The sequence below is a fragment of the Aquarana catesbeiana genome, linkage group LG10, assembly GCF_042186555.1.
Source record: "Aquarana catesbeiana isolate 2022-GZ linkage group LG10, ASM4218655v1, whole genome shotgun sequence".
Classification (NCBI taxonomy): Eukaryota; Metazoa; Chordata; class Amphibia; order Anura; family Ranidae; genus Aquarana; species Aquarana catesbeiana.
In genome coordinates, this window is record NC_133333.1 from 46,353,884 (window position 1) to 46,380,649 (window position 26,766).

Consider the following 26,766-nt stretch of genomic DNA (forward strand, 5'->3'; position numbering starts at 1 on the left):
TGACAAGTAAATTGCTTAAGCAATTATGCCACGAAGACTCAGAATGCACTATTGTCAAATCTTCATCTCTTGTGCGATGGGGGAGTCTTCCTCCCCCAGTTTACTTCCACTTGTCAGAGCAAAAGCTGTTGACAGTTAATGCAGATTACTGCATTCCTAAAGAGAAAATCAATTTGGTTGTCACCTTACAAAAGTACAACCACAATTTCCCCTTAGTCCATTAGGAATGGCTTATAAAACCTGTTAAAGCAAGTTTCTGTGTTGTTCTTATCCAACAATAAAGATCACAACTTTTTTTTTTCCCCCATTAAAATTATTTATCTCCTTTCCCTTACACAAAGAAAGGAGGGGGTGTATTCAATGATCAGTGCCTTCACTGCACACTAAACCATCCCCCAGTAGAAAGGGTAGAAAGACCTTTTAGCACTTGTCATGCATTTTGCGATGTATTCAAGTGCAAAGAAAATGCATAAATAAGAGGCAGTCACGGAAAATCAATGTGATTCAAGAATGCAATGCAGCACAACACGTCCATTACATCATATCAAGGCAAACTGTCACAAACCATATTAACATATATGTTATTGTGGGAATGACCCTTCGAATCCTGACTCCATACAAAGCTTTTATGCCCGGGTACTTTACAGTACTTTAATTAACCACTTAAGGACCAAGCCTCTTTTTTAGATGTGTTGTTTACAAAGTTAAAAACAGTTTTTTTTGCTAGAAAATTACTTTAAAAAAAAATGTTTAGGGGTTCTAACACCCTAGAGAATAAAATGGCGGTCATTGTAATACTTTCTGTCACACCGTATTTGCGCAGCCGTCTTACAAGCGCACTTTTTTTTTTAAAAATACACTTTTTTGAATTTTAAAATAAGACAGCAGTAAAGTCAGCCCAATTTTAATATTGTGAAAGATAATGTTATGCCAAGTAAATTGACACCCAACATGTCAGGCTTCAAAATTGCGCCCGCTCGTGGAATGGCGACAAACTTTTACCCTTAAAAATCTCCATAGGCAACGTTTAAAAAATTCTACAGGTTGCATGTTTTGAGTTACAGAGGAGGTCTAAGGCTAGAATTATTGCTCTCGCTCTACCGATCGCGGCGATACCTCACATGTGTAGTTTGAACACCGTTTTCATATGTGGCGCTACTCACGTATGCGTTTGCTTCTGCGCGTGAGTTCGGCGGGACGGGGCGCGTTTAAAAAATATTTTTTATTTTTCTTATTTATTTTAGCTTTTATTTTTTCACTTTAAAAAAAAAAAAAAATTGTGTCACTTTAATTCCTATTACAAGAAATATAAACATCCCTTGTAATAGAAAAAAAAGCATGACAAGACCTCTTAAATATGAGATCTGGGGTCAAAAAGACCCCAGATTTCATATTTACACTGGAATGCAATAACAAAAAAAAATATTGTCGTTAAAAAAAATTTTTTTTAAAGATGGCCCTTTAAAGAGCTATGGGCGGAAGTGATGATTTGACGTCCCTTCAGCCCTGCAATGTCATGGAGACGGCTGGGGGCCATCTTCCCCTCACTCGACTCCATGCCAAGGAAGGCACAACATCCGATCACCTCTGCCACAGCCCATGGCTCCGGTAAGCGGCGGAGGGCACTGGAGCGCGGTGGGAGGGGGGGGGCCCTCTCCCATTGCTGATAAAAGTGATCTCGCGGTGAATCCGCCGCAGAGGCCACCTTTATCTTGAAGCGGACCGCCGACCGAACAAGAGGATACCGGGGTTATGGCAGCTAGCTGCTGCCATAACAACTATATCCTCCTTCAAAGTAAGGACGTATATCAGTGTGCGGCGGTCCGGAAATGGTTAAGGAACATTGGAAGAACGCAAAAAAATAAAGGCATTTGGTGTAGAGATCAAGATTCTTAAATAATGTAGATATAAGGCTGAGTATATAGATGCTGCTCCAGTTTTAACAATCATTTTCAGTTCCATCAAATCTTTTTCTTTTTGAGCATATACATTTTTTAAAATATTTTTTGGTATAACTTGAGCGCAGCAAGTAGACATTGGCATGCATACTTTCACACTAAATATTTGACACGGTTACAATGCTGTAATGAATGGGTCAAGCCACAAGCCTCCCACCCAGTGAGAAACGACGATGCAATCTTTTATTAAGCTCATATGTCATTAAATACAAACATACTGTATTGAAAAAAAAAATAAAGTTAAAAAAAGTAACAATTTAACATTGCAGTTCCTCTTTTTGGAGTTTCCTAAAGGAAACTTGGATGTTTACTTTGCAAGGGAATTTGGCAAAACTGCATGACTTTTTTGCTTTTAGTAAATCAACTCCACTGCCTTCTTCAATCCAACCCCAACAGAAAACATATTTTTGCACCCCAACCAGCAATCTCCACTGTCGAATGTCAACTAAGGCCTCATGCACACGAGACGCTAGTGCAAACTCTGCTGAACACACGTTTTTAAAAGCTGAAACAGGTGTTTAGAAACGCCCGTTTTGCCGCGTTTGCGTATAGTAGCGTCTGCAGAGCAGAGAATGACATTTTGTGACCTAAATTTGGGGCCCAGTATCTCGGGGCCACTTGGTGCTAGGAACCCCAAATTTGGTGTGCTAACACAGTGGAACTAGACACTACAACATATCTAAATTTGGGGTTTTGGATATGTTATAGTGTTAGCACACCAAATTTGGGGTTCCTAGCACCAAGTGGCCCCGAGATATGGGGCAAAAGTCGAGTCGCAAAATGTCAAGCACTTTTCTGCAGCAGAGAATGACATTTTGTGACCCGACTTAGGGGCCCCGTATCTCGGGGCCACTTGGTGCTAGGAACCCCAAATTTGGATGTGTTATAGTGTAAATTTGGGGTTCCTAGCACCAAGTGGCCCCGAGATATGGGGCCCCAAAGTCGGGTCGTAAAATGTTCCTTTAAAAACACTTCTAAACGCAAGCGCAGCTAAACGCGGTATCGGCGTTTAGCCGCGTTTGGCGTCTGAAACGTGAAAAACTTTTGTGTCTGAACCCATTTTTTTGCTTCTGGAAAAACGAGGTTAAACACAACTGCCTAAAAACGCCAAAAAACAAGACTGTGTACATGGACACATAGGATAACATTAAATGGGTTTAGGGGCAGTTGAAAAAAGTGTCCAACTGCCTCTGGACAAGCGTTTAACAGCGTCTCGTGTGCATGAGGCCTTATGAGCAAAGATGTGTCTACCTTTTTGTGTGTGGAATTCCCATTGTGGGATCAATACTACTGACCTATTAACAAGACAAACTACCCAGTTGTATAGTTTTTTTCAGAACACTTCTAGCTTTCCATTCCAATTGTGTCTGTTTTGAGTTATCCCTGGCATGCCATGCCATCAACTATCATTAAGAATACATAACTCCAATTTAATTTATATACACTGGGGTTGATGTACTAAAACTGGACAGTGCACAGTCAGGTGCATCTGTGTGTGGTAGCCAATTGGCTTCTACCTTCAGCTTGTTTAATTTAGCTTTGACAAAAAAACTTGAAGCTGGTTTCTATGCAGAGCTGCACCAGACTTTGCGCTCTCCAATTTTAGTAAATCAAATGTGGCTTTAGATGAATTTAGAACCTAGTCATTCTTTTGACAACACATAGATAACAACAATGGGTCAGCAACTGTATTCCTTTAGTTCAGTGGTTCTCAACCTGGGGGTCGAATTAATTCTGGGCTGTTCCTTAATCCCACACTGCTCTCCCAGCCTTTTCGTGGCTGCCCAGCAGGGCTGTCCCTGGAGCCTGTGGCCGACCAGCTGGGCAGTTCCTGGAGCCCGCGGCCACCCATTCAGTTCACAGCATGGCTGGGGGGCAGAGACTAGAGGTCAGCTGACTGGTGAGGAATGTGAAGTGGGAGGGGCTGGAGGAGACCCTATCCCCTGATTTCAGCATAGGTGTCACTGCCGCGAGTAACCACAAAGTTGGAGACACAGTGAAGCCGGAGACACAGTGAAGCCAGAGACACAATAACACTACCTGTGATTATAGTTGCCATTAAAAGTGCCCACTACAGTTCTCGGATCAGCAGATGACCTTGATCAAGAGCACCTAAGTTGGCTGATCAGAACTCCCCCCAGCACTGCCTCTCATATCACCACCCCCCCCACCAGCACTGCCAGTCATCCCATTCCCCCCACCAAGTAGTAAGAGAAGGAATACAAATACAGAATACATGGAAGGGAGAGGAAAAGAGGGGGAGGAACAAAGAAAAGGGAGAGAAAGAATAAGCAAAAGAGCAAGAATGACGGCTAGAGTGAGGGAAAGGGAAAAAAACAAGAAATTGGGATAGAAAGAAAGAAACAAAGAGAGGGAGTGGTACATCCTAAAATGTACCGTAAGGGTTTTAATACTGTACGAGTGGAAGGGACTCAAGGAGCGCTAAATATCCGTGGGTTAGGGGCGCAAATCACTTGTCTTGCCTTGGGTGCTGACAATCCACTCTACGAAAATAATTTTACTGTTAGGGGTCCCCACAACTTGGGAAATTTTATCAAGGGATCACGACACTAGAAAGGTTGAGAACCACTGCTTTAGTTGAACCTAGAATCATTAAATGCTTCTAACCACTAAACTATATGTCATGAATTTTAAGGACAGATTATCTATCAACTGAGACAGAATATTGATTGTAAAACTACTCCACCACTGGCTGGTGATTAGTTTTCCTACAGATCCCCGAGTCTGATAAGCAATGAGTGGGTGGATTCTCTACTCATTACTCTGTTCTTGAGACTCTGGGCAATGTAAACAGGCTTCAGCAAAGCATTTCCACCTATTTAACCTGTTTGCTTGTTCTTCAGCCCTGACATTCAAAGGACTGATCTTATCTGTGGGCAACAGTATGGAAAGATGAAAAGAAAAAAAAATCTGCCTGGGGGACTTCTCAGGTGAATGATTGGTCTTGAGCCATAGGGGAAATATAGCCCTTCCACCTTTAGAACATGCCTTAGGTACATGGTCATCGCTGCTTTTGGCACAGGTGCACCAATGTTTGATGGCTTGATGTATATTACTAATGCCTTGTAGTATTGGGGCCCTGGATTACATTCTCACCACCTTGGGTTCCTATATCAATCCTATTAGTAGATTAATTGGCTCTTGTCAGCACTGATCTTGTGAGAATGACATATGACTGTAGACTTCTCTTTAAAGTTTGGGAATTAGACCATGCTACATAGTAGAGTACATTTCCAAATGAGACTTGTTGTTTATTTGAAACAATAACATGAAGATTCATACTTACAAAAGACCACTCTACACTGTACTTCGGCGAGCCACTAAACTTCGGTGTACACTTCAAGACTGCCTCTTGTCCAATTTCAATTTCAACTTTCGGGGGGACGGATACCGTTACTGCACAGAGAAAGCCTGCAAGAAGGGGAGAACAGCCATTATTAACCAAAGCAGTTCCAGTATATGGACAAATCCACAGAAAGCTTTACGTTTATCTCTAGGCAAAACTATTTTTTGTTTCGTTTTTGGGGTAGAATGAAAAAGGGTTAGAAACTCAGTCAAGTTTTTATCGCTGTCTGTCTCGCCATGTTCTCTTATTTGTAATGGTGACCAGGAAAGAAAGTGTGGGAAAAGCCAGAGTTTTAGAGATGTCTCCAGAATACGAAGTAAGGGGAAATCGCCTAATGGGGACAACTATTCTGGAGACAACTGGTTAAGAGTGTTATTTCCCTAACATTGGGAGATTTGCTCTTACTAGCTATACATATATTTTTAAGCACAAAGCATTTTGAGTTGTTCTTCATAGTAACTCATGGTGTCTTGAGTAATTTCTAATAATATAATAATAGTATAGAATTATCAATAATATTTTTGGCAGTGGTTTTGGCAAAGGCACAGTGGGGAGGGGCACATTCAACAGTGCCTAGCACCAAAGGGCACATGTAATTATCTTGATTGCCACTGAATATTTATTTATATTTATAGTGCTGTCCTATCTCTTTGGGGGGGAGGGGGGGGTTACTTGAATTTTGTATTGTTTACTGTATTCTGTTCTAATGCTAGCCACATATGGTTTGAATGTCATACTCCTGTTAAATCCGCCAAATTTCAAGCTGTGGGTGTTGTCACCACCCATCTCAACAAACTTTGAAAAATCGAAGAAGCCAAAAAGAAAATTGTTGGCCAAACAGTATCTGATGCAGTCCTATAAGATGCAGCCACTGTTCAGGTATTCTGACAGCTACAGGTGTCAACAACTGTCATAACATAATAGCCAGCAGGGGAGATGTAGTATAGATTGAGGAAAGTTAATGATCTGAGAAAACTAGCCTTACCCTTGCCTGAGTGTTAATAAGAATCAGACAACTGTCATATAACAATGGCATTGTCAGGATTACAGGCAAGAATGCAAAGGGCTTTGATACGTTTTTGCCTCTTTCAGCAACCCAGTCTCAGTTACCAGTACTGAGCCTAAGCAGAAGACAAATCAACCTTTATGGGAAGCCTTAAAGCTTTTTTTGAAAATTCTGTTTATTAAATTTTATACATACAAACATACAAAAAAAGTGGAATGATCCGGCACAACACCGGCCATTCTTGGACCCACAAGGTCAACTTGAATCTAACATTGGAACAACCTAATACAGGTACCTTCTTGTACCAAACTTCCCCTCCCCCTCCCCCCAACATCCCATACCACAGTTCACCACAATCAAGTAAAATTGATTCTATTTATTTTACCACTGGAGGTCCTCCTGAAATAAGACCATGTAAATCTATGTATGTGTGTTTTATGCTCCCCAAAGCACTGCACGGTAATTGAAGATTAGCTAATTTATGATCCAAAGGACACAACTACCCGCAATTACCACCCCTCCTCATGTACTTGATTATATCAAAATCCCATGACTATTGCTTTACTACATAAAAGACCTAGGGCAGAACTAACCAGCCGTTACCTCCGATCCAAACCAGGCCTGCCAAACCTTATCAAACTTTTTTCCGCACCCTCTAGATTGGTACGTTGCATTCAATAGTGTATCATGGAATTCACCAGCCCCTTCCAAAATGGACCACCCGGGGGAGCGGAACTCTTCCATTTCAATAATATGGCTTTTCTTCCATGGAAGAATAGAATGTTCAGTAACGTTCTAAGAGCTCTGGACGGAACCACCTCCTCCACTAGGCCCAACAAACATACCCTAATGGATAATAGAATAGGTATTTTTAAAATGTCTTCTATACATTTTATTACTCCTTCCCAAAAAGTCATTATGTGTGGGCAATCCCAGAAAATATGTTTGGCATCTGCCGGTGAAAAGTCACACCTCCAACAAGCCGAAGAGACTGATGGGTAGATTACTGCCAATCTGGCCGGTGTAAAATAAACTCTATGTAAAAAATGTAAAAATTTAAAATGAATGAGTCTGTCTCTCGCAGAGACTAAATGTTTAAAGGGGTGCACCCATACGTCATCCCAGTCCTCCCCATCCATATCAGGGACCTCACTCTCCCAACGGGAAGCATTAAAGCTTAACATTTTTACTAATGCTCATTCCTAGATTGTTCTCTTTAATTCCCAAACACAATGTATTGTTTCAGAAACTGTTAGGACTGCGCATGCTTTGAAAATGTGCTATAAAGAGAAGAAAAGGGGCATTTTCATACATAATATTCAATTGTAATTCTCTGCAACTTCAAACTGGGAAAAAAAATGCTCCATATTTCAAATGAGCAATTGCTTTCTTTTTAATACAACCTTAAAAAAGTGCTCTAAATCTGCCCATATATATTTACAAGTTTTCAAAAATTAGAAGACCACCATGCATGTGAACAGCTTAGCACAGCCTTTCTCAATCTTTTTTCCCCAAAGAAACCCTTAAAATAATAGAGGTTTTACGGAACCACAGCTAAAAAAAATCTGGGAAAATGCCCACATTGATGGTCAGTGATAGGAATGCCTTAACTTACAGTGGCGGTCACAGTGGTCACCCCTGGCTCTGCCAAGCGGCATTGACTCCGAAACTATGCATGTGCCATCACGTTGGAGGTCAGTCAACCATTGCTCAAGGAACCCCTAGCAACCTCTGGAGCTTTACAAAATCTTGGTTGAGAATGGGCGGCTGAGCATAATAAAAACCTACAGTACATAACACGGTTCTCCTCGTTATCTAATATAGGTACACCAAGCAAGTAGAGCCATATACATGTTGCAGTGCCCGGGTTACCCGAGTCTATCCCATTTACTTAAGACGCAAAGGACAAGTGCACACCAGACCAAGGTTACACCGGAAGAGATACTGCTTGTGTGGAATGATGAATAACACATGAAAATGTCATGGATTTGCTGTGTGATGCTAACGGTATGCAGCATGAAAAGCATGAAGAAATATGAGTACTCACAGGAAGGAACACCAAGGACTAGATAGCGTGGTCTACGTGCATACTGATTCATAAATACAAATGTATGCAGGGAACATGAGGTTTTTAAATTGTCCAAAGCAGTTAACAAGGTCTTGTGTGTAAGAGGACTGAGTAACCACCAATCAGAGTTTTCCTTTTAAAGGATACAATGTGAAAAGAACACTAGTTATCCACAGCAACCAAATCAAATTTCATCTTTTATTGACATGCATACAATTAAATTTAATCTGGTTGGTTTCTGCTTTATACATTAATATTATTATAATACAGGATTTATAGCGCCAAGTGTGCTTTACAATATGAGGAGACAGTAAGTACAGATACAATACAATTCAAGACAAGACAAGAGGGTTAGGAGAGCCCAGCTTACAACCTAATAGGGAGGGGCACGTGGTACAAAAGATAGTAAATGTTGATGGAAAAACGAAAAGCTCAGTTTTTAGGTGACTTTTACATTAGTTTTTTTAGAGTAAACCTTTATGTTTTTATGCAAAAATGTACTTTTTTCAGGTCAGATTAAGACACTGACTATAATCCCGGAGACTGCAAAGCCCTTAATGATTAGTCGCTATCTGAAACCCTTCCTTCTCTGCTCCCAGACCTTGAATGGATAATGAGTAACTTGTCATTGAATAGCAAAGCCTCTAAAGCACACATTTTATTCCCCAGAGTCTTGAGACAAGATTTTTTAAAAGACTAATAACTCAAACATACAAGCACTTCCAGCTGTAGGTTAAATGGCTCTTTGGAAAAAACTGCCACTCTTTTTTGGTGGCCTTGAACATCCCCAGATATCATAATTAAAAAAAGAAAAAAAAAAAAAAAAAGAAATGCATTGCTTTATATGAGAATCTGTGTCACGGTAAGCTTAACTAAAAGGTGGCCATACACCAGTGGAATTTTGACCAATTCCAGCAAAAATTTGAGTCGTGGTTGGCTCCTTCGCTCAACTTTTTTCAAAGGAGCCTTTCTGAACATTTTCAGACGAATAGTGTCTGATTCCAATCATATGCAAAACACTGCTGATACAATATTGAGGGGGCCATAGCTCTTTTACAGAGCACAGATTCCAGTGAGGTCACTGGAGTGCGGCCTTCAGTTTTTTTCAAACAGGTTCACTTTAATTCCTTCTCCTTAGCAGCATCAAATCATGTATTCTTCACTGTCCTGCCTTTCTGGGAGCAGAAGGAGCCATCCTTTGAAAGCTAAAGCTATGTACACACGACCAGACTTTTCGACCGAACTGGTCCGACGGAACAAATCGGTCGGACAGTCCGACCGCGTGTGGGCTTCATTGGACCTTCAGCGGACTTTTTCTGTCGAAAATCAGATGGACTTTAGATTTGGAACATGTTTCAAATCTTTCTGACGGACTCGAGTCCTGTCGAAAAATCCATTTGTCTGTATGCTAGTCCGATGGACAAAAAAGGACACAAGGGCAGCTATTGGCTACTGGCTATCAACTTCCTTACTCTAGTCGCTTTGTACGTCATCACGTTCAAACCTACAGACTTTCGAACGGACATTAGTCCGTTTGTATGTGGGCAAGTCCGGTCGTTCGAAAGTCCGTCGTAACTCTGTCGGAAAGACCGTCGGACCTTTGATGCTGAAAAGTTTGCTCGTGTGTACGCGGAATAAGCAGATAATTTCTCCCAATGACCACAAGTGTAAGGAACATGACTGAGGGACCTGCAGAGTGTAGAGGCTCTGATTATCTATAAAACGTTAAACACTTGACCAATCCCACCTTCTAAAATGACCAGACAATACATTTTATTTGGAGTCGAATGGCCATAGCAGACTTTTATTACAAACCATTAAATACAACATTCACAAGAAAACAAGTTTAATGCATACAATACAGCCAATGCATAACAAATAAACCAACCTCAGCTTATGTCCGGTCTAAGGTCTATATACTCACGATTACCCGGTTGTATCTACCATACAATCAAAGGCCCCCAATCGCAACTACACCGGCTCAGGGACAATTAACCACTTACGTACTACCAGATACAACCTAATTAATACCCGATGTTACCACCGTATTGTTAGGAAGGTACACCCATACCTCAAATGGGCCCAACCCACAATTATTTAACCAGCACCGCCTTCAAAGACCCAATAGACCCCCTGCCTGCTATTATATAACAAGAAAAACGGCATAAGAGTCACTCAAGTTGTAGAAGACTTGAGAAGAAGCAGCACCACTCCAAACTCCCTCCTCAGCCACTGATGCATCGCATGCTGGTCAAGGGGCCCATCAACGCTCCTGAGGCTCGGTTCACACTGGAACCCGCTGCGGATCGCACAGGAGCGCTGTGCGTCTCTCTGTTCCCCGTTTCAGGGACGAATCAGGGCCGATTCTATGCCTGAATTCGGCCCTGAAAACGGAGCTAAAGACGCACAGCATTTCTGTGCAGTGCGCTCCGCAGCCGCAACGGAGATATGTGAACTGGCTCCATAGGGAGCCAGTCACATTCTCCTGCTATGCAAATTAGATGCAGAGAAATCCGCATCTAATTCGCATAGGTGTGAACCCGGCCTGAAACTGTAACTATGAGAAAGTGAAGGCCGCAATCTGAATGATCTACGACTAAGCCCGTTGAGGTGAAACATGAAAGATTGGTTGGTTCTCAGGTGAGGATGTATGTTTTTTTTGGCTGAATAAAGTCAGGTCATTGGAGTGTGGCCTTGAGTTTTTCATAGTCCCTCAAGTCATAGGTTACACAGGTAGTCAGTAAATGGCCCATCACTGTCACAGGTGTTGATTTACTAAAGCTGGAGAGTGCAAAATCTGGTGTAGCTCTGCACAGAAACTGATCAGCTTCTACGTTTTAGACCAGCTTCACACTGGAGCGGTTTTCAGGCACTTTAGCGCTGGAAATAGCCTCTGCTAAACAGCCTCCCATTCATTCCAGGGTGTCTTTTCACACTGGGGCGGTGCGCTTGCTGGACGTTCTGAAAAATCGTGCAAGTAGCATCTTTGGGGCGGGCTGGGAGAGCTGTATTTGGAATGAATGGGCAGCACTTTTAAAACACCGCAAAACTGGACTTTTTACCCTTTTTTGGGTAAAAAGCGCCCTCTAGCAGCTGAAAAGCGACGCTTAAACAGAGCTAAAGCGCCGCTAACACGAGCGGCACTTTCAGTGTGAAAGCAGCCTTATTGTCAAAGCTTAATTGAACAAGCTAAAGTTAGAAGCTGATTGGCTACCAAGCACAACGGCACCAGATTTTGCACTCTAGTTTTAATAAGTCAACCCCATAGGGTCACACTGAGTAAGTCATATGGTTGTTTATATCCACAGGTTATTTTGCTTACTCCTGGAAGCTGAGTGGAGTACACAGGAAAGGTATGTGTTACTGGGAATAAATGTGCAGGTAAATTAACCATTTGCCGACCGCCGCATGTACATATAAGTCGACAGAATGGCACGGACAGGCAAATGAGCGTACAGGTACGTCCCTTTAAATTTTGCAGCTGTGTGGTCGCGTGCGCGCCGCCGGTGGCACGTACGTGACTCTGCCGCGAGCTCCGTGAGTGTGATTGCGGGTCCCACGGACTCAATCGTCTCACGGAGAGGAAGAACGGGGAAACAAGCATTTCCCCGTTCTGACAAGGACACTGATCACAGCTCCCTGTAAATCAGGAGCGGCGATCAGTGTCACACATAGACCATCCCCCCCACAGTTAGAACACATCCCTAGGACACACTTAACCCCTGCAGCACCCCCTTCTGGTTAACCCCTTCACTGCCAGTCACATTTACACAGTAATCAATGCATTTTTAATCGCACTGATCGCTGTATAAATGTGAATGGTCCCAAAATAGCGCCAAAAGTGTCTGATCTGTCTGCCATGTCGCAGTCATGATAAAAATCGCTGATCGCCGCCATTACTAGCACAAAAAAAAATTATTAATAAAAATGCCATAAAACTATTCCCTACTTTTGCGCAAACCAATAAACGCTTATTGCGATTTTTTTTACCAAAAATATGTAGAAGAATACATATCGGCCTAAACTGAGGAAAAAAAAAATTTTTTTTTTTTAATATTTTTTGGGGATATTTAGTATACCAAAAAGTAAAAAATATTGCTTTTTTTTCAAAATTGTTTCTCTTTTTTTGTTTATAGCGCAAAAAATAAAAATGCCACCAAAAGAAAGCTCTATTTGTGGGTAAAAAAGGACGTCAAATTTGTTTGGGAGCCACGTCTCACGACCGCGCAGTTGTCAGTTAAAACAACGCAGTGCCGAATCACAAAAATTGCTCTGGTCTTTGGCCAGCCAAATGGTCCGGGGCTTAAGTGGTTAAGCAAACCTGTTGCTTTCTCCTACAAGGGCAGATCTTTGCTTTATTGTATGAAAAGTGTTCCAAGGAAAAAGTTTTCTGATGCATGCTGGAAGATGAAAAGAAAGAATCTGACTGCATACTGCGGGCAAGAATACACTTATTATACAGGAAGACCGAAACTTGTATTTCACAGGACAATAATTAAAAACAGAGTATGCTGTATGCTTTGAATGACAGGTTAAAAGTAATCAGAGGAAAACTGTCTCACGGCCCTAACCCAGTTCTGCTATTTCTAACTGCAAATATTTTTTCTATTTCTGGTGATGTGGGAAAGTGAACAGCAAGCCAGACACACAAACGAGTCCTATATATATGTATATTTGATATAACAATTTTATCTCTTTTTGCTACTTCAGTCCCAACTTTGGCAGATCTAATTTAGGAAAAAGTTGATGTGCTTTCCTTTTTTGTTTCATATTAATGTGTCCTAGCTTTCACATACAGTAGGGATAGACTGTCTGTCAATAGACTGTCTGTAAAAATTAGGAACAACGGTCTGGCAATCACCTGACTGAGTTCCCTAAGTACCCTCGGATGCAAGCCATCTGGTCCCGGTGATTTATTAATGTTAAGTTTCTCAAGTCTAATTTTAATTCCGTCCTCTGTTAACCATGTAGGTGCTTCCTGTGTTGTGTCATGAGGATAAACACTGCAGTTTTGGTTACTGAAGCCCCCCGATTCACTCGTGAAGACTGAGGAGAAGAATAAATTCAATACCTTTGCCATCTCCCCATCCTTTGTAACCAGATGTCCTTCCTCATTCTTTATGGGGCCAATATGGTCTGTCCTCCCTTTTTTACTGTTTACATACTTAAAGAATTTCTTGGGATTTTTTTTGCTCTCCTCCGCTATGTGTCTTTCATGTTCTATCTTAGCCATCCTAATTGCACCCTTACATTTCTTATTGCATTCTTTATAAATTCTGAATGCTGTGGATGATCCCTCAACCTTGTATTTTTTGAAGGCCTTCTCCTTTGCTTTTATATGCATTTTTACATTGGAGTTAAGCCATCCATGATGTTTGTTCGCTCTTTTAAATTTATTACCCAATGGGATACATTGGCTAATGCCCTTATTTAATATGCTCTTAAAGCAAACCCATCTCTCCTCCGTATTCTTTGTTCCTAATATTTTATCCCAATTTATGCCTTTTAGCAAGGTTTGTAGTTTAAGGAAGTTGGCTCTTTTGAAATTCAGTGTCTTTGTGTTCCCTTCATGTCTCTCTCCTATTTGTGTGATTTATACTGAAACTAATTGACCTGTGATTGCTGTTACCTAAATTGCCCCGTATTTCCACATCTGTTATCAGGTCTGTATTGTTGGTAATCAGTAGATCTAGTAATGTTTTATTTCTAGTTGGTGCGTCTACCATCTGACCCATAAAATTGTCCTGCAAGACACTAAGGAACTGGCGAGCCTTAAATGAATACGCGGTTCCCTCCGCCCAGTCTATGTCTGGATAATTAAAATCCCCCATTATGATAACACTTCCCATCCTTGCTGCTAATCCAATTTGTGATAGGAGATCCGTCTCCACTTCCTCCCTCAGGTTAGGGGGCCTATAGCATACTCCCAGTATTATTTTCCCCTTAGCTTCATCCCTTTGGAGCTCTACCCATAAAGATTCCACCTCCTCCCTAGCCCCCTCAGTGATGTCATCTCTCACATTCACTTGTACATTATTCTTGATATATAGGCATACCCCTCCCCCTTTTTTACCCTCTCTATCCTTGCGGTATAGGGTATACCCTTGAATGTTTGCCAGCCAATCATGAGAGCTGTTGAACCAGGTCTCTGAAATTCCCACAAAATCCAAATCCTCCTTGTACAACAGTATCTCTAGTTCACCCATCTTGTCCGCCAGGCTCCTGGCATTGGTGAACATGCCACATAGTTTAGACCGGTCGCATATTGTCCTCGTATTGGGTGTTTCAAGATTGCAACTTGGACTTGCTACTATACTCACCTTGTGTTTTTGTGCTTTGGTTAACCTACCACTAATGCCCCCAATACTACCCTCTGGAATATCTTCCGCGCTGGCTATCACTGTCTCTGGACCCTCCCCCCCATCGCTTAGTTTAAAAACCCCTCTAACTTTTTGGCCATCTACATTCCCAGCAGATCTGCACCCTCCTCATTTAGGTGCAGTCCGTCCCTTCTATAGTACCGGTTACCGACTGAGAAGTCGGCCCAGTCCTCCAGGAACCCAAACCCCTCCTTACTACACCAGCTCTTCAGCCACTTGTTTACTTCCCTAATCTCCCTCTGCCTCTCTGGTGTGGCTCGATGTACCGGTAGTATTCCTGAGAACACTACCTTGGAGGTCCATAGGTGGAAAGAAAGAAAATCACTTGATTCACCTATCAACACAGTCAGGGAATCCCTCCCACAGCACTATTATGTTTTGCCAGCAGCGGAGGGGGGCACGGGGAGCGTTCCGGCCTGGCAAAACACAATGATTATTGCTAGCGGCTATAGCCACTGGCAGTAACCACATGTAAAAAATCTGACAAGCTGGTTGTACCCAAGTTGCCCAATGGAACAACCTGGGTACAATCAGCTTACCCTACTGGCCATCGATCCATATAAGTCCAACTCAACAAGTATTTGTAAGAAAACAGTGATTTCAGCATCTTCTAATGACCTACGTATGGATATCCTGGACACGGACTTCAGCAAAATATGGGTACAGATGGGAAGATCTGTTGAGAGTTTTATAGGACTGGGGTACAGCCTATTTTCTCATAAAAACGAAATTAGCAGAATGTTAAAAATTGTTCTAAAATCTAAAACACGGCAAGATCAAAACTACTCAGAAGGAAGATTAAATGTCATAAATTTGTCCTCCCATACACTAACACAGGCAGAGAAGCATGTACTATAATTGGGTTTATCTTTTTGTCCAAACAGCAGTATGGACAACTTTTAAGCAATTAAAGACAGCAATTTATTTTCCAGAAAATTACTGTTTAAAAGTATGTATGCCAAACAAACCACCAAAGAAGCGGAAGTAGCTCCCAACCTGAAAGCAGCAGATTTTCAGAGCTCTTCGAGGTCTGAATCTGCTGCTTCAGGAAAAATGAATCTCTCGATGACATGTGGGTGGATGATCTGGACAGTGAGGAAAATGAGAAGGAGATAAATGATAATCCAGTTATGATATTCAAGAAAAAAATCACATAGATTCCCTCCTTTAAATCAAAATCCAGCAATAGCGCTCTTCGTAAGACAAACTACCAAGGAAATAGAGGCATTGAAAAATGATAGAACCAATCAAAATCTGAGTCCTGAACATCAAGAGGCACTCAGAGCTTTAAAAAATAACACCAAGATAACCATGCAGGCATCAGATAAGGGGGACAACATTGTCCTAATGGACAACGGAAAATATGAAAATATGTGTTTCACAATTCTAAACAATACCAAATGCTACCATAAAATTTCCTCATATTTAGTTGATTTAATCAGGAATTTTCTCTCTGGAGGAAGCCCTAAATGAGGGATTTATCATGAGAGATATGTTGGAGTTTATTCACACTAAACATCCCTGTATACCCACACTATATGCACTACCCAAAGTGCATAAGGATATACACAATCCACCCAGACCAATTATTTCCAGTAATGGATGTATCTCAGAGGGAATTAGTCAGATTATAGACCAACATCTTAGGCCACATGTGATGGAATTGCCATCTTACACCAAAGATACTATTCACCTATTACAGATCCTAGAAAATTTGAAGATCCCCAATTCAGCCATAGTAGTAACAATTGATGTTGAATCATTTTACAACAACATTCCACATGATTTAGGTGTTGCAGCTGTAGGACGAATACCTCGACAGAGGGCAACATAGGAATGGAAGTTCAATCAATTTGTTTTACAAATGTTGGACTTTATCCTGAGATATAATGTCTTTCTTTTCAAAGGCTCCCACTACCTCCAGGTGCAGGGTGTGGCTATGGGGACCTGTTGTGCCCCCTCATATGCCAATCTGTACCTGGGGGAGTGGGAGAAAGACTTTTTTGAGAGCACAATCTTCTATGTATACTCGCCACATCCTTATGTGGCAGAGATACATAGACGATATATTGATTATTTGGGACGGTCCAGAAAATAGGCTGAGAGATTGCCTTCATTTAATGAACCAGAACATATTTCAATCTGTTCTTCACAATGATTTATGATCCATGCAGAGTTGACTTTTTGGATATCAGTATCCTTAAGAATCAAAAGTGGTGGGCTCACTATTAAACTTTTTTAGAAAGAAAAATGCAGGCAAAACATTATTGCATGCAGATAGTTTTCATCCTGAACGCTTGAAAAGATCGATACCATTCAATCAATTTCTACGTATAAAATGAAATTGTACTATAGCTGAAGACTTTCAAAGGGAATATGATGAGCTCACCACAAAATTGTTTTCAAGGGGATATACCAAGTCCGTTCTAAAAAAAGCATTTAATCGTGTCAAGGACACTAAAAGACAGGATCTTATTTTCAAGTTCAAAGGCAAGAAAAGTGAGGATAACACCACCAGAATTATTCTGAGATATTCCAATGAACATAATCAAGTGAGGAAAATCCTTACAAAATATTGGTCTATTTTGACTGAAGATCCAATTCTTGGGAATCTAGAAATCCACAAATAACATACAAAAAAACTGGATCCTTGCGGATCCTTTTCACAATGTGCAGTCATTGGCAAGAGGACCTCGTTTACACTGCCTAATGGGGAATGTTTCTGCCTTAGGCATATTGCAAAACGCAGGGTGTGATTTACCTCCTGCAGTGTCAATGTGGGGCCTTCTATGTGGGCAAGACACGGCAGCAATTGGGTAAACGCATTGAGAAACACATGCACAGTATGCAAATAGGCAATCTATATTTACCTCTGGAGACATAAGTATAGGATGCCTAATGTTAATTTTACAGTTTTGGACAGAATACATATCCCTACCAGGGGAGGGGACTGGAACAAGATTCTGCTCCAGCGCGAAACCTTTGGGTTTCTAGTCTTTTTCTTTTTTTTGTAATCTTTATGTTCCTTACCTTTCTAATTTCTGTCTGTATTTTTTCACCTCATCGGGATTGGAAAATATGCAACAGTTTATTAAGGGAAAAAGCAATCTTATTACACTTATGGAGTACAATTTTGCACCCTGAAGACTGATGTGCCGAAGATTATTTAAAAAAGTTAAGGGCAGGTAATCAAGCACTTAGATTGCAAACTGTACCAGATTAGGCCACCAGGTATACTAAACAAAAATATTCCTAAATCTCCTAACTCTGTCCTTATAATGTTCAGATTTAGTCACTAATTCTGATCTTAGTCACCAATAGGCTCCCACCCAAACTGAGCCATGTCTTCTGCTGCTTTCTTGTTTGAACAGATGTGTGAGAACCTACCTACAGCACACTGGCAGTTGGAAAATGCACTATATGTGTTTGTGATGAATGATGATGACATCACAAAATTAGATTAAAATACTTCAGCCAGCAATTCACTTTAGGTGATAGCCCTAAAAGAATGTGTTCAATACCAATGTCACCATCAAGTGGTGGCCACTGCACTAATACATAAGGACCCTTTGCCTGGTGAAACAACCCACATTGATTGGTGAGAAAAAGTAGGCAGGTAGTAGACAAATAAGCATATAAAGCACAAGCTACCATCTCCTACCAGATCACACTACCAACTTTTGGTGACAATTGCCAAAATTTTGCTAAAACCTGCATCTAGTAAATCGGTACAATCTTGGTTAAATCTGTTTTAATGCTGCTCAGTTTGCTCATCTCTAATCATGACTTCACATTCACGTGCGCATACCAAACTCCCCCGGCTGCCATGCCGTGCTCACCAAACCATGCTCTATTAGTACGAACCCTATTGTTGCTAGCAGTGGTTGAATAATTAAGTGGCGATTAATTAGCAGTTTTGAGGCTAGGCTGCCCTTCAATACAGGATGCATGCAGATGTATGATCCGGGATGAAGAACAAACAGGGTCAGACTGTTGTGTGCAAACCTGAGATGTGAATCTGGGTAGTAGGGCAGGAATTAAAATTGTGCTTTGATTAAAAGTGAAAATTAAGTATTTCAATGACTTCACTAGGCAGTAGGTAAAGAGAGATTTCTCAGTCCTTCTCTTTTCTATCCAGGGATAGCAACACTCCACTCCACTACAATGCTTATAACTGCCATATGCCAGGACATTGGGAGCACCTGAGCCTGCAAATATACATGTAACCGGAGGCCACAGTCCACACCAAGATCATGCTGGAAACTGGCTACAGAAGATTATGTGAAAATCAGATTAAGCTATAGGCGGTTGACTTTCTGAAATTGGCACTGTTGCCATCTCTGCCAGTGTAGAATGGAATTGATCTTTAACCTCTCCCACTTGCAATCTGTTTATCAGTGTTCCTCAGCAAATGCCCCATGGTAGGGATACTTTAATAAATATCCTTCCCTTTGAAAGCCAACACTTCTTGCAGCTTTTGGCTTTCGAGCTTGGTTGAGAGTTGGGGTCCCCCCCAACAATGACATAATGATCACATGCACGTCAGAGGCTTCATTGACAAAATAAGACTTCAGCCTGCAGGTGAACACCGTCATGGGATCTGCACTGCCACATACTCAATACTGTAACTTTTAGTGAAGAGTTGCAATATAAAATAACACATTTTGTAAAACTTATAAAAAAAAAAATAAAAAAAAATACTTTAACATATTTTGTGCATTTAGCAGCCTATAATAAAATACAGATTATTTTTTATTATTATTATTATTAAAAACAGAACCATATACAAGCCAGCCATTAATGTCCTTTAATTTGCGTAATTAAATATTTATATTAGACATACAGTTATCATCAAGTTAACTGAATCATGTTGAATTAATTTGGATCCAGCATCCTGTCATTAGTGACCTTTGATCAAAAAAAAAAAAAAGGTTTTGGGGGGGGGGGGGGTTGATGGGTTACTTTGTCTCTTAATGGTGTCAATCTTCTATATTTTTATGACAGAGTTAACCACTTAACAACCGGGCCAGTTTTTTTCTGCCTATTTTAAGTGCCCAGCAGTGCCCATTTGTGCCCCATCAGTGCTCTACAATGCCCCATTAGTGCCATGTTAGTGCTCATCAGTAAGTGCTCATTGGTAAGTGCTCATCAGTGCCACCCTATCAGTGGATCCTCATCAGAGCCTGTCAATGCCATAGAAAATGCATTTTCATTTTCTTTTCCCATTTTCCAAATACTTGTGGAGAAAAAATAACATGTTCAAAAGACTCATAATGCCTCATAGAATATATGTTGGGGTGTTTGCTTTCCAAAATAGGGTCATTTTGTGGGTGTTTCCATTATGCTGGTGCTCCAGGGCCTTCAAAAATGTGATAGGTTGTCAGGAAATTAAATGTGTAATTTATGTCCCTAGAATGACTGATGGTGCTCCCTGCATGTTGGGCCTCTCTATGTGGCCAGGCTGTGTAAAAGTCTCACACATGTGGTATTGCCATACTCAGGAGTAGCAGAATGTACTTTGGGGTGTAATTGTAAGTATGCATATGCCGTGTGAGAGAAATAACCTGCTAATATTACAATTTTGTGCAAAAAAAAAAAAAAAAAAAACTTCAAAAAACTCACCATGCCCCTTACTAAATACCTTGGACTGTCTACTTTCCAAAAAGGGGTCATTTGGGTGGTATTTGTACTGTCCTGGCTTGTTAGTGTCTCAAGAAATTAGATAGGCCGTCAATGCATCAGGTGTGATCAATTTTCAATGACTGGCCCCATAGCTTGTAGACTCTATAACTTTCACAAAGACTGATTTGGGTTATTTTTACTAAAGATATACATTTTGGACAAAATTTATGAAGAAATGTTACTAATTTGCAAAATTTTATCACAGAAACAAAGAAAATGCATTTTTTACCAAATTTTCTGTCTTTTTTTATTTATAGCACAAAAAATAAAAATCTCAGAGGTGATTAAATACCACCATAAGAAATCTAATTTGTGTGAAAAAAGGACAAAAATGTCATGGGTACAGTGTTGCCTGACTGAGTAATTGTCATTCAAAATGTGAGAGCACTGAAAGCTGAAAATTGGCCTGGTTAGGGAAGGGGGTTTAAGTGCCCAGAGGGCAAGTGGTTTAAAAGGTACAGTCAATTTAGTCTACCAGGCGCACATAGGAAGATTCCAGCTACATTTCCAGTCTGAGCTTTTGATTTAGATTATTTTTCCAGATCAATGGCTCAAAGATTTGAAATAATTAAATTAGCATTATCGCCAGGCAAATAGCATCCCCATAAATTTACTTTACCTGACAATGACTCCCTTGGGGGGGGATTATCTTTTCTTCATTGGTGGTTGGACTGGGTGCCAAGCACTCAAAACAAAGCAAGATGAAAACCTGCAGTTATCTATTAGGGGGCTGTAGAAATAGAGGCTCCCCTATATAGCTACATACAACACCCCCAATCAAATGGAATCAAAAATCCCTTTTAGTCTGCTAAACTTCCTTAGAACAATAAAAGCTGCAGCCTGGTGGTTTCCTAACTTCCCCATGCTCCAACAAAAGAACTGGAGAGGATATATTTTTTCTCTACATAACATAATCATGGCCTTTGCAAACGAAGGATCCATTAGTGGCATAACGCTGCGAGAAGCCGCATTCGTGATGAGATTGCCATTTTACAAATTGCTGAGCTCATTTAGCAGGTAGCCCTCTTTCTAAAATATCGCCACCCACTGTGCTGTAAATTCTAACACTATCAGGGGAAATTATAGAGAAATAATTTAGACAGGCTCTCAACAGCTCTTTACTGTGAAATAGAAAGAGCCATATGTAAATGAGCAAGATCGAGGCACAGCTCAGAACAGTGTACTGCATCAATATATAAAACTAATCTCTAATGGTTCTGAATGCAATTGATTAAAATGCATAAACCTAAAACACAATTTAAAACAGATGTTTTATATTCTGCATTTCCAATCTTTATTTACCAAACAATAACAAGACATGACACACAGGATTCAGGGAGCATGATGGGTTTTCTAAACAGAAAGCAGAGCAGAAGCTGTTTGCTTTCAGACTCGCTCTCTAATTTTTTTAAGGTTTCTACTCATCCTAGGGCCAAATATCACAATAGTAATCCTGTCACTAGCACCATTGACAAGAACACTATGCGGAATACAACAGGTAATATAAATGCCCACTTGCTTGTATGTGCTGAAAGAGCTAAGCATTGCTCTCTCACTGACAACCCCCCATCTGCAGGAGGTGCTGTCAGCAAGGGAAAGATGTTTCACTTACCCAGCTAGTATGGGAACGACACATACAAAATAGGTGATTGACACCATGCACATTTTAGCCATCCTTGCACGGGTGAATACTCCCAAGTGACAGGGTTGCTAGTGCTAGGAAAGTCATTTGGAAGGGTAGCGCTAAAACCTTATGGTGATCCTAATGTTATAAGGGGTATAGAGTTATTAAACTGAGATGTCTGGATTCTTGGGGCCAGCAGCTTTTCCATTCTAAAAGACCTCCACTGTCTCTTTAGTTTGTAAATGTGAAAATATGAGATTGAAAGGCCAGGCCAAAATCTTATCATCCAGATATATATTGTTGAAGAGCAATGTCCGTCAGCAGCTGGTTCAGAGTCTGCTCTTTACAAATTCAATGTTTTTTTTTTTTCAACCAAATTGTTAATCAGTCCAGTATCCAATACCTCTCATTTCAAACACTGATGAGCCGGATATTCACTCACCCGCAAAATGCGTCAGTATGCGATAAAGTATTTTCTTTTACCCTGGAATAAATCTATATCTGAACAATCGGATTTTAGTGTAGCGCTGCAATCTCAGATTTTCCCAGGATTGCTAATGTAGCATCTGCTAACCTCTTAGTAGTTCTTAATAAATAAATCCAAATAGTACAATCTGATTCCCATAGATTAACTCATCCCCATTACAAAATGGCCTAAATGATGAACTACTTATGATATAATATCAAAAACTATTACTAAAATAATAAGTAAACTGGAGAACGTTAAAAAGCATGTGCAGAGTTTTACTGCACTGCAGAACTCTGAATTGGTGTTCTAAAGTTTATGTCAACTTGAAACCTTTTTTTAATTTTGGATAGAGTAGTGAGGAGGTAAAACACCTATCATGTTATTGTCTACCTCCTTCTGGGGAGATTGGAGCTAAATACAAATGTTTAAAAACTCTTGTATGTGTGGACAGTTATCTCTAGAATATAGAATAGCCTTTCTCTATTGTTTTACCCTAGAGGAACCCTTGAAATAAATAATTATTAAATAATTGTTAAAACCAATTCATTGGGGGGGGGTTACATTGGTGGTCAGTAGAGAGAATGTCCTCCTTACGGTGGTGATCAAAATGCCATACTTTCAGCCAGCTAAAATGATCATTAGTGCCCTGCAGCATGGAACCCTGGTTGAGAATGGCTGCTCTAGAACAGTGGCCTCCAAACTATGACCCTTTGCCAGTGTTTATGCGGGCCTTGGGGCACTATTCCACTAACATCAATGATGGGGCACCATTCTTCCCACTAATAGAAACGATGGGGCACCATTCCTCCCACTGACACCAACAATGGGGGCACCATTCCTCCCACTGACACCAACAATGGGGGCACCATTTCTCCCACTAAAACCAATGATGGGGCACTGTTTACTCCCACTAACATTGGGGCATTTTCTACTCCCACAGGCCACAGTCCAGCCCCCCTTAAATCCTGAAGAACACTTAAATGTACCTTTGTTAAGAAAGTTTGGAGACCCCTGCTCCAGAAAGCAAAAAATGAATAAGGGTTTGTTTGATGACCAATCATATTTAAAGGATATGTTCACCTTTCGGGAACATGCTACTTGTTCCACCCATTTTTAGGGTGGAGCACGTAAGGCCCCTTTGACACCGGGTGGATGGCGGCAGCGGAGCAGGGGATCTTTCTGCTGATAGATATGGACACAGCAAGCACGCTGTTCTCTACGGGGCAGTTGGATGGAAACGTACCACCTGTCCATTTCCATCTGATTGTCATCTGATGTCTACTGACATCAGTCGCTCCATAGAAGAATGGAGGTTCTGATCGGGTCTGTCTGAAAAACTGACAAGTGGACCCAATCAGAACATCCGTGTGAAAGGGGCCTAACATGTTCCTAATCCTGCAGCCACTCCTCAAATCCCACATTCCCTGTGACAGCAGGCAGGGGATCTTCTTCCCATATCTGCTGTCACTATTTGAAAAGAGCACAGGTCTGGGGCTGCAACTAACGATTATTTTCATAATCGATTAGTTGGCCGATTATTTTTTTGATTAATAACCTTAAAAAAAAAAGTGTATTGTATAATTTAGTTAATATGTCAAGTTTAAAAAAAAAGGCAATTTATTCTTAAATATCTCTATGCAGTGGTAAATATAAATAACCAACTATATGGTTAGGGAGCAAAATCTCTAATCCAGAGAATAACAGAGAATAACAGACAGAAGAGATACACTGTATATACTATTAAAGGGTGAATCTGGTAAATATCAGACTCAGAGATCAATTTTTTTTATTTAAAAAACAAAAAAAACAATGTCTTCCTTCAAAAAAAATGTCATTTTAAGAGCGTTCGTTTGATTTTCTAATCGTTAGTGGGGTCAAATGGACGTTCATTTTCAACCTCAGTGACCGGAAAATTTGGAAATAATAGAAAACTTCTTGGTCAAAGGAATTTACAGAGAGTGTATGTGATTTTCGTTCAGAAATTACAATTGTTTTAAAAACAGAATGTTAAAAACAAGTGAAAATTTCAAACATTCTTTCATTCAGCGAATGTACAAAGATGTTTTGTCTGAATATTCTCGTCTGAAAATGAATCCGTGTGGCCACCACAAGGCTCGGTACACACCTATGCAGTTTGCTTTTGATCTGTTTCTGCAGTGCTTTTTTCTGTGCGTTTTGATTTTTGCGCACGTGATTTTGCCGCGATTTGCGTTTTTTTTGGCCAATTTGTTGTCGGGCAGTTTAAAAAACACAAATTGCTGCAAAAAAGCATTACATGCTTTTCTGCAGCTTCTCCATTGAAGTATATTGAACCAAAAAAAGCACAGTTTTGACCCTTTCCAAATATGCAGCGGCTGAAAAAAGCATAGGATGTGAGCGTGTCCCATAGGAAACCATGTAAATGAACTGTAGTGCGTTTCTGCAAAAAGCACTAAAATACACAAAGATGTGAACCAGGTCTAAGACGTCTAGTAACATAATGGGGTTAAAAAAACTAATATTAGCCCTTTTATAGTACAAAAAATTTACAGTAGCAATTACTTGCTCTTTTTGTACTATAAAGGGCTCATTTTAGTTTTTTTTTTAAACCCATTATGTTACTGGCCGATTAATCGATTATGAAATTAATCGATTACTATTTTCATAATCGATTAATCGATTAGTTGTTTCAGCCCTACACAGATCCCTGTGAATCAATGCACTGCAAGTACCAATAGCCTTTTCAGCTGTCGGCTTGTAGTTCTCACTACCAGGGTTAAGCACTCTAGGTAGTTCACTGAGTCTTCCCGTCTTTGTAAAACTGCCTTCCCCTACGATGTACAGGCAGACCGTTTACACTGATAATCCATGGGACTCCTGCATGGCAGTTCATGGGTGCAATGCTTTTACAAAAAAAATAATAATAATAAATGCATATTTTTCTACCTGCAAAAAAAAAAAAAAAAAAAATGTGCATTTATATATTTTATTTTTTAAAACAGTGAACTTATATTATAAGTTTTCATCCCTGTATAAGAGAAGGAAAAGGAAGATGATCTGATTGTTTGCTATGAGCATAGGGACACGTGACCACTGTGTTAATGATTACAGAAAACCTGTCACTAGTCTTTTATATTTGCTAATCTCATATAGTGTTATGTAACAAGCAAAGATACACAACGGGCCGAGTGGAAGGTTATTTTTTTTTTTTTTATCATGTTAGTGCACCATCTGCCTATCTAATTAGTGAACACTGACATTTCAAAAAAAAAAAATACAGGCGTCAAAGGCTTCAAATTGTCACTTTGTATGGTTCATTGCTCTTAAACCATCCCTGTATGAAATGCTGGCATGCTGTAAAAGACATTTCCTATACAGTTGCTCTTCTTATTAAACACAGATTGCGGAATGTCTCCTTCCATGACATGTAGAGAGATATCTGACATGTCAGATTAGAATAAAAATAAAAGAGGTCAAGATTTCTGAAAAGATCTAAACCTTTCACTTAAAATGCAGCTCCCAGCCAAACCAATAAAAAGATCCAAACATCTTTATAGGAATGGCTGAACCAGACCTTTCTTTTTTTTTTTCTTTTATATAATGATCTTACTCCAGTGTTTAAATTGTAGTGTTTGATAAAGAGGGTGACAGCACCTCTTTAGATCCTGAAGATTTGAAGACTTTGTGTCACTGCCCCGCCTCCTGTATGATGTCTGTATTACAGGTGATCATTACTGCTTGAGGAAGCCCATCCTGTCCTGTAAGCTCATCTAAGTAGCTCTCCCTCCCACCTTTACAGACAGTAGAAGGCATTTGCAGTTCAAACCTCACTTGACTGTTCAGTCGGCATGATATGGCAATGCAAAAGACAGATTTAACCACTTCCGGACCGCCGCACGCCGATATACGTCCTAACTTTGGGGGGGAATATCATTGTTATGGCAGCAGCTAGCTGCCATAACCCCGGTTATCCTCGTGTTCGGCCGGCGGTCCGGTTTCTGATAAGAGTGGTCTCTGCGGCGGATGAGAAAAGGTATTTATCAGTTTATATTTACTACAATAATTGCATTTCCATGTTCTGTGAACTGTGGGAGACCAGATATAGTGAATGCAGGGTCCTGGGCTTAGTAACACTTTATGAATACATACTTGAATATATATTTTAGATCAGAATTGCATGTCACTTTAAACCTGCATTAGGTGACAGTCAGCACCAGTCTATGGCCACCCTAG

The 26,766-nt window shown here is 40.5% G+C and overlaps 1 protein-coding gene across 1 annotated transcript in view; it reads right to left on the reverse strand.

Annotated features, from left to right (window-relative positions):
- Window positions 1-26,766, reverse strand: part of BCAM (basal cell adhesion molecule (Lutheran blood group)) — a 136,935-nt gene that overhangs the window by 58,022 nt on the left and 52,147 nt on the right. The window contains exon 2 of the mRNA XM_073602131.1: window positions 5,266-5,390. Within this exon, the coding sequence (XP_073458232.1) occupies window positions 5,266-5,390 (125 nt within the window). The remainder of the gene's footprint in view (window positions 1-5,265; window positions 5,391-26,766) is intronic.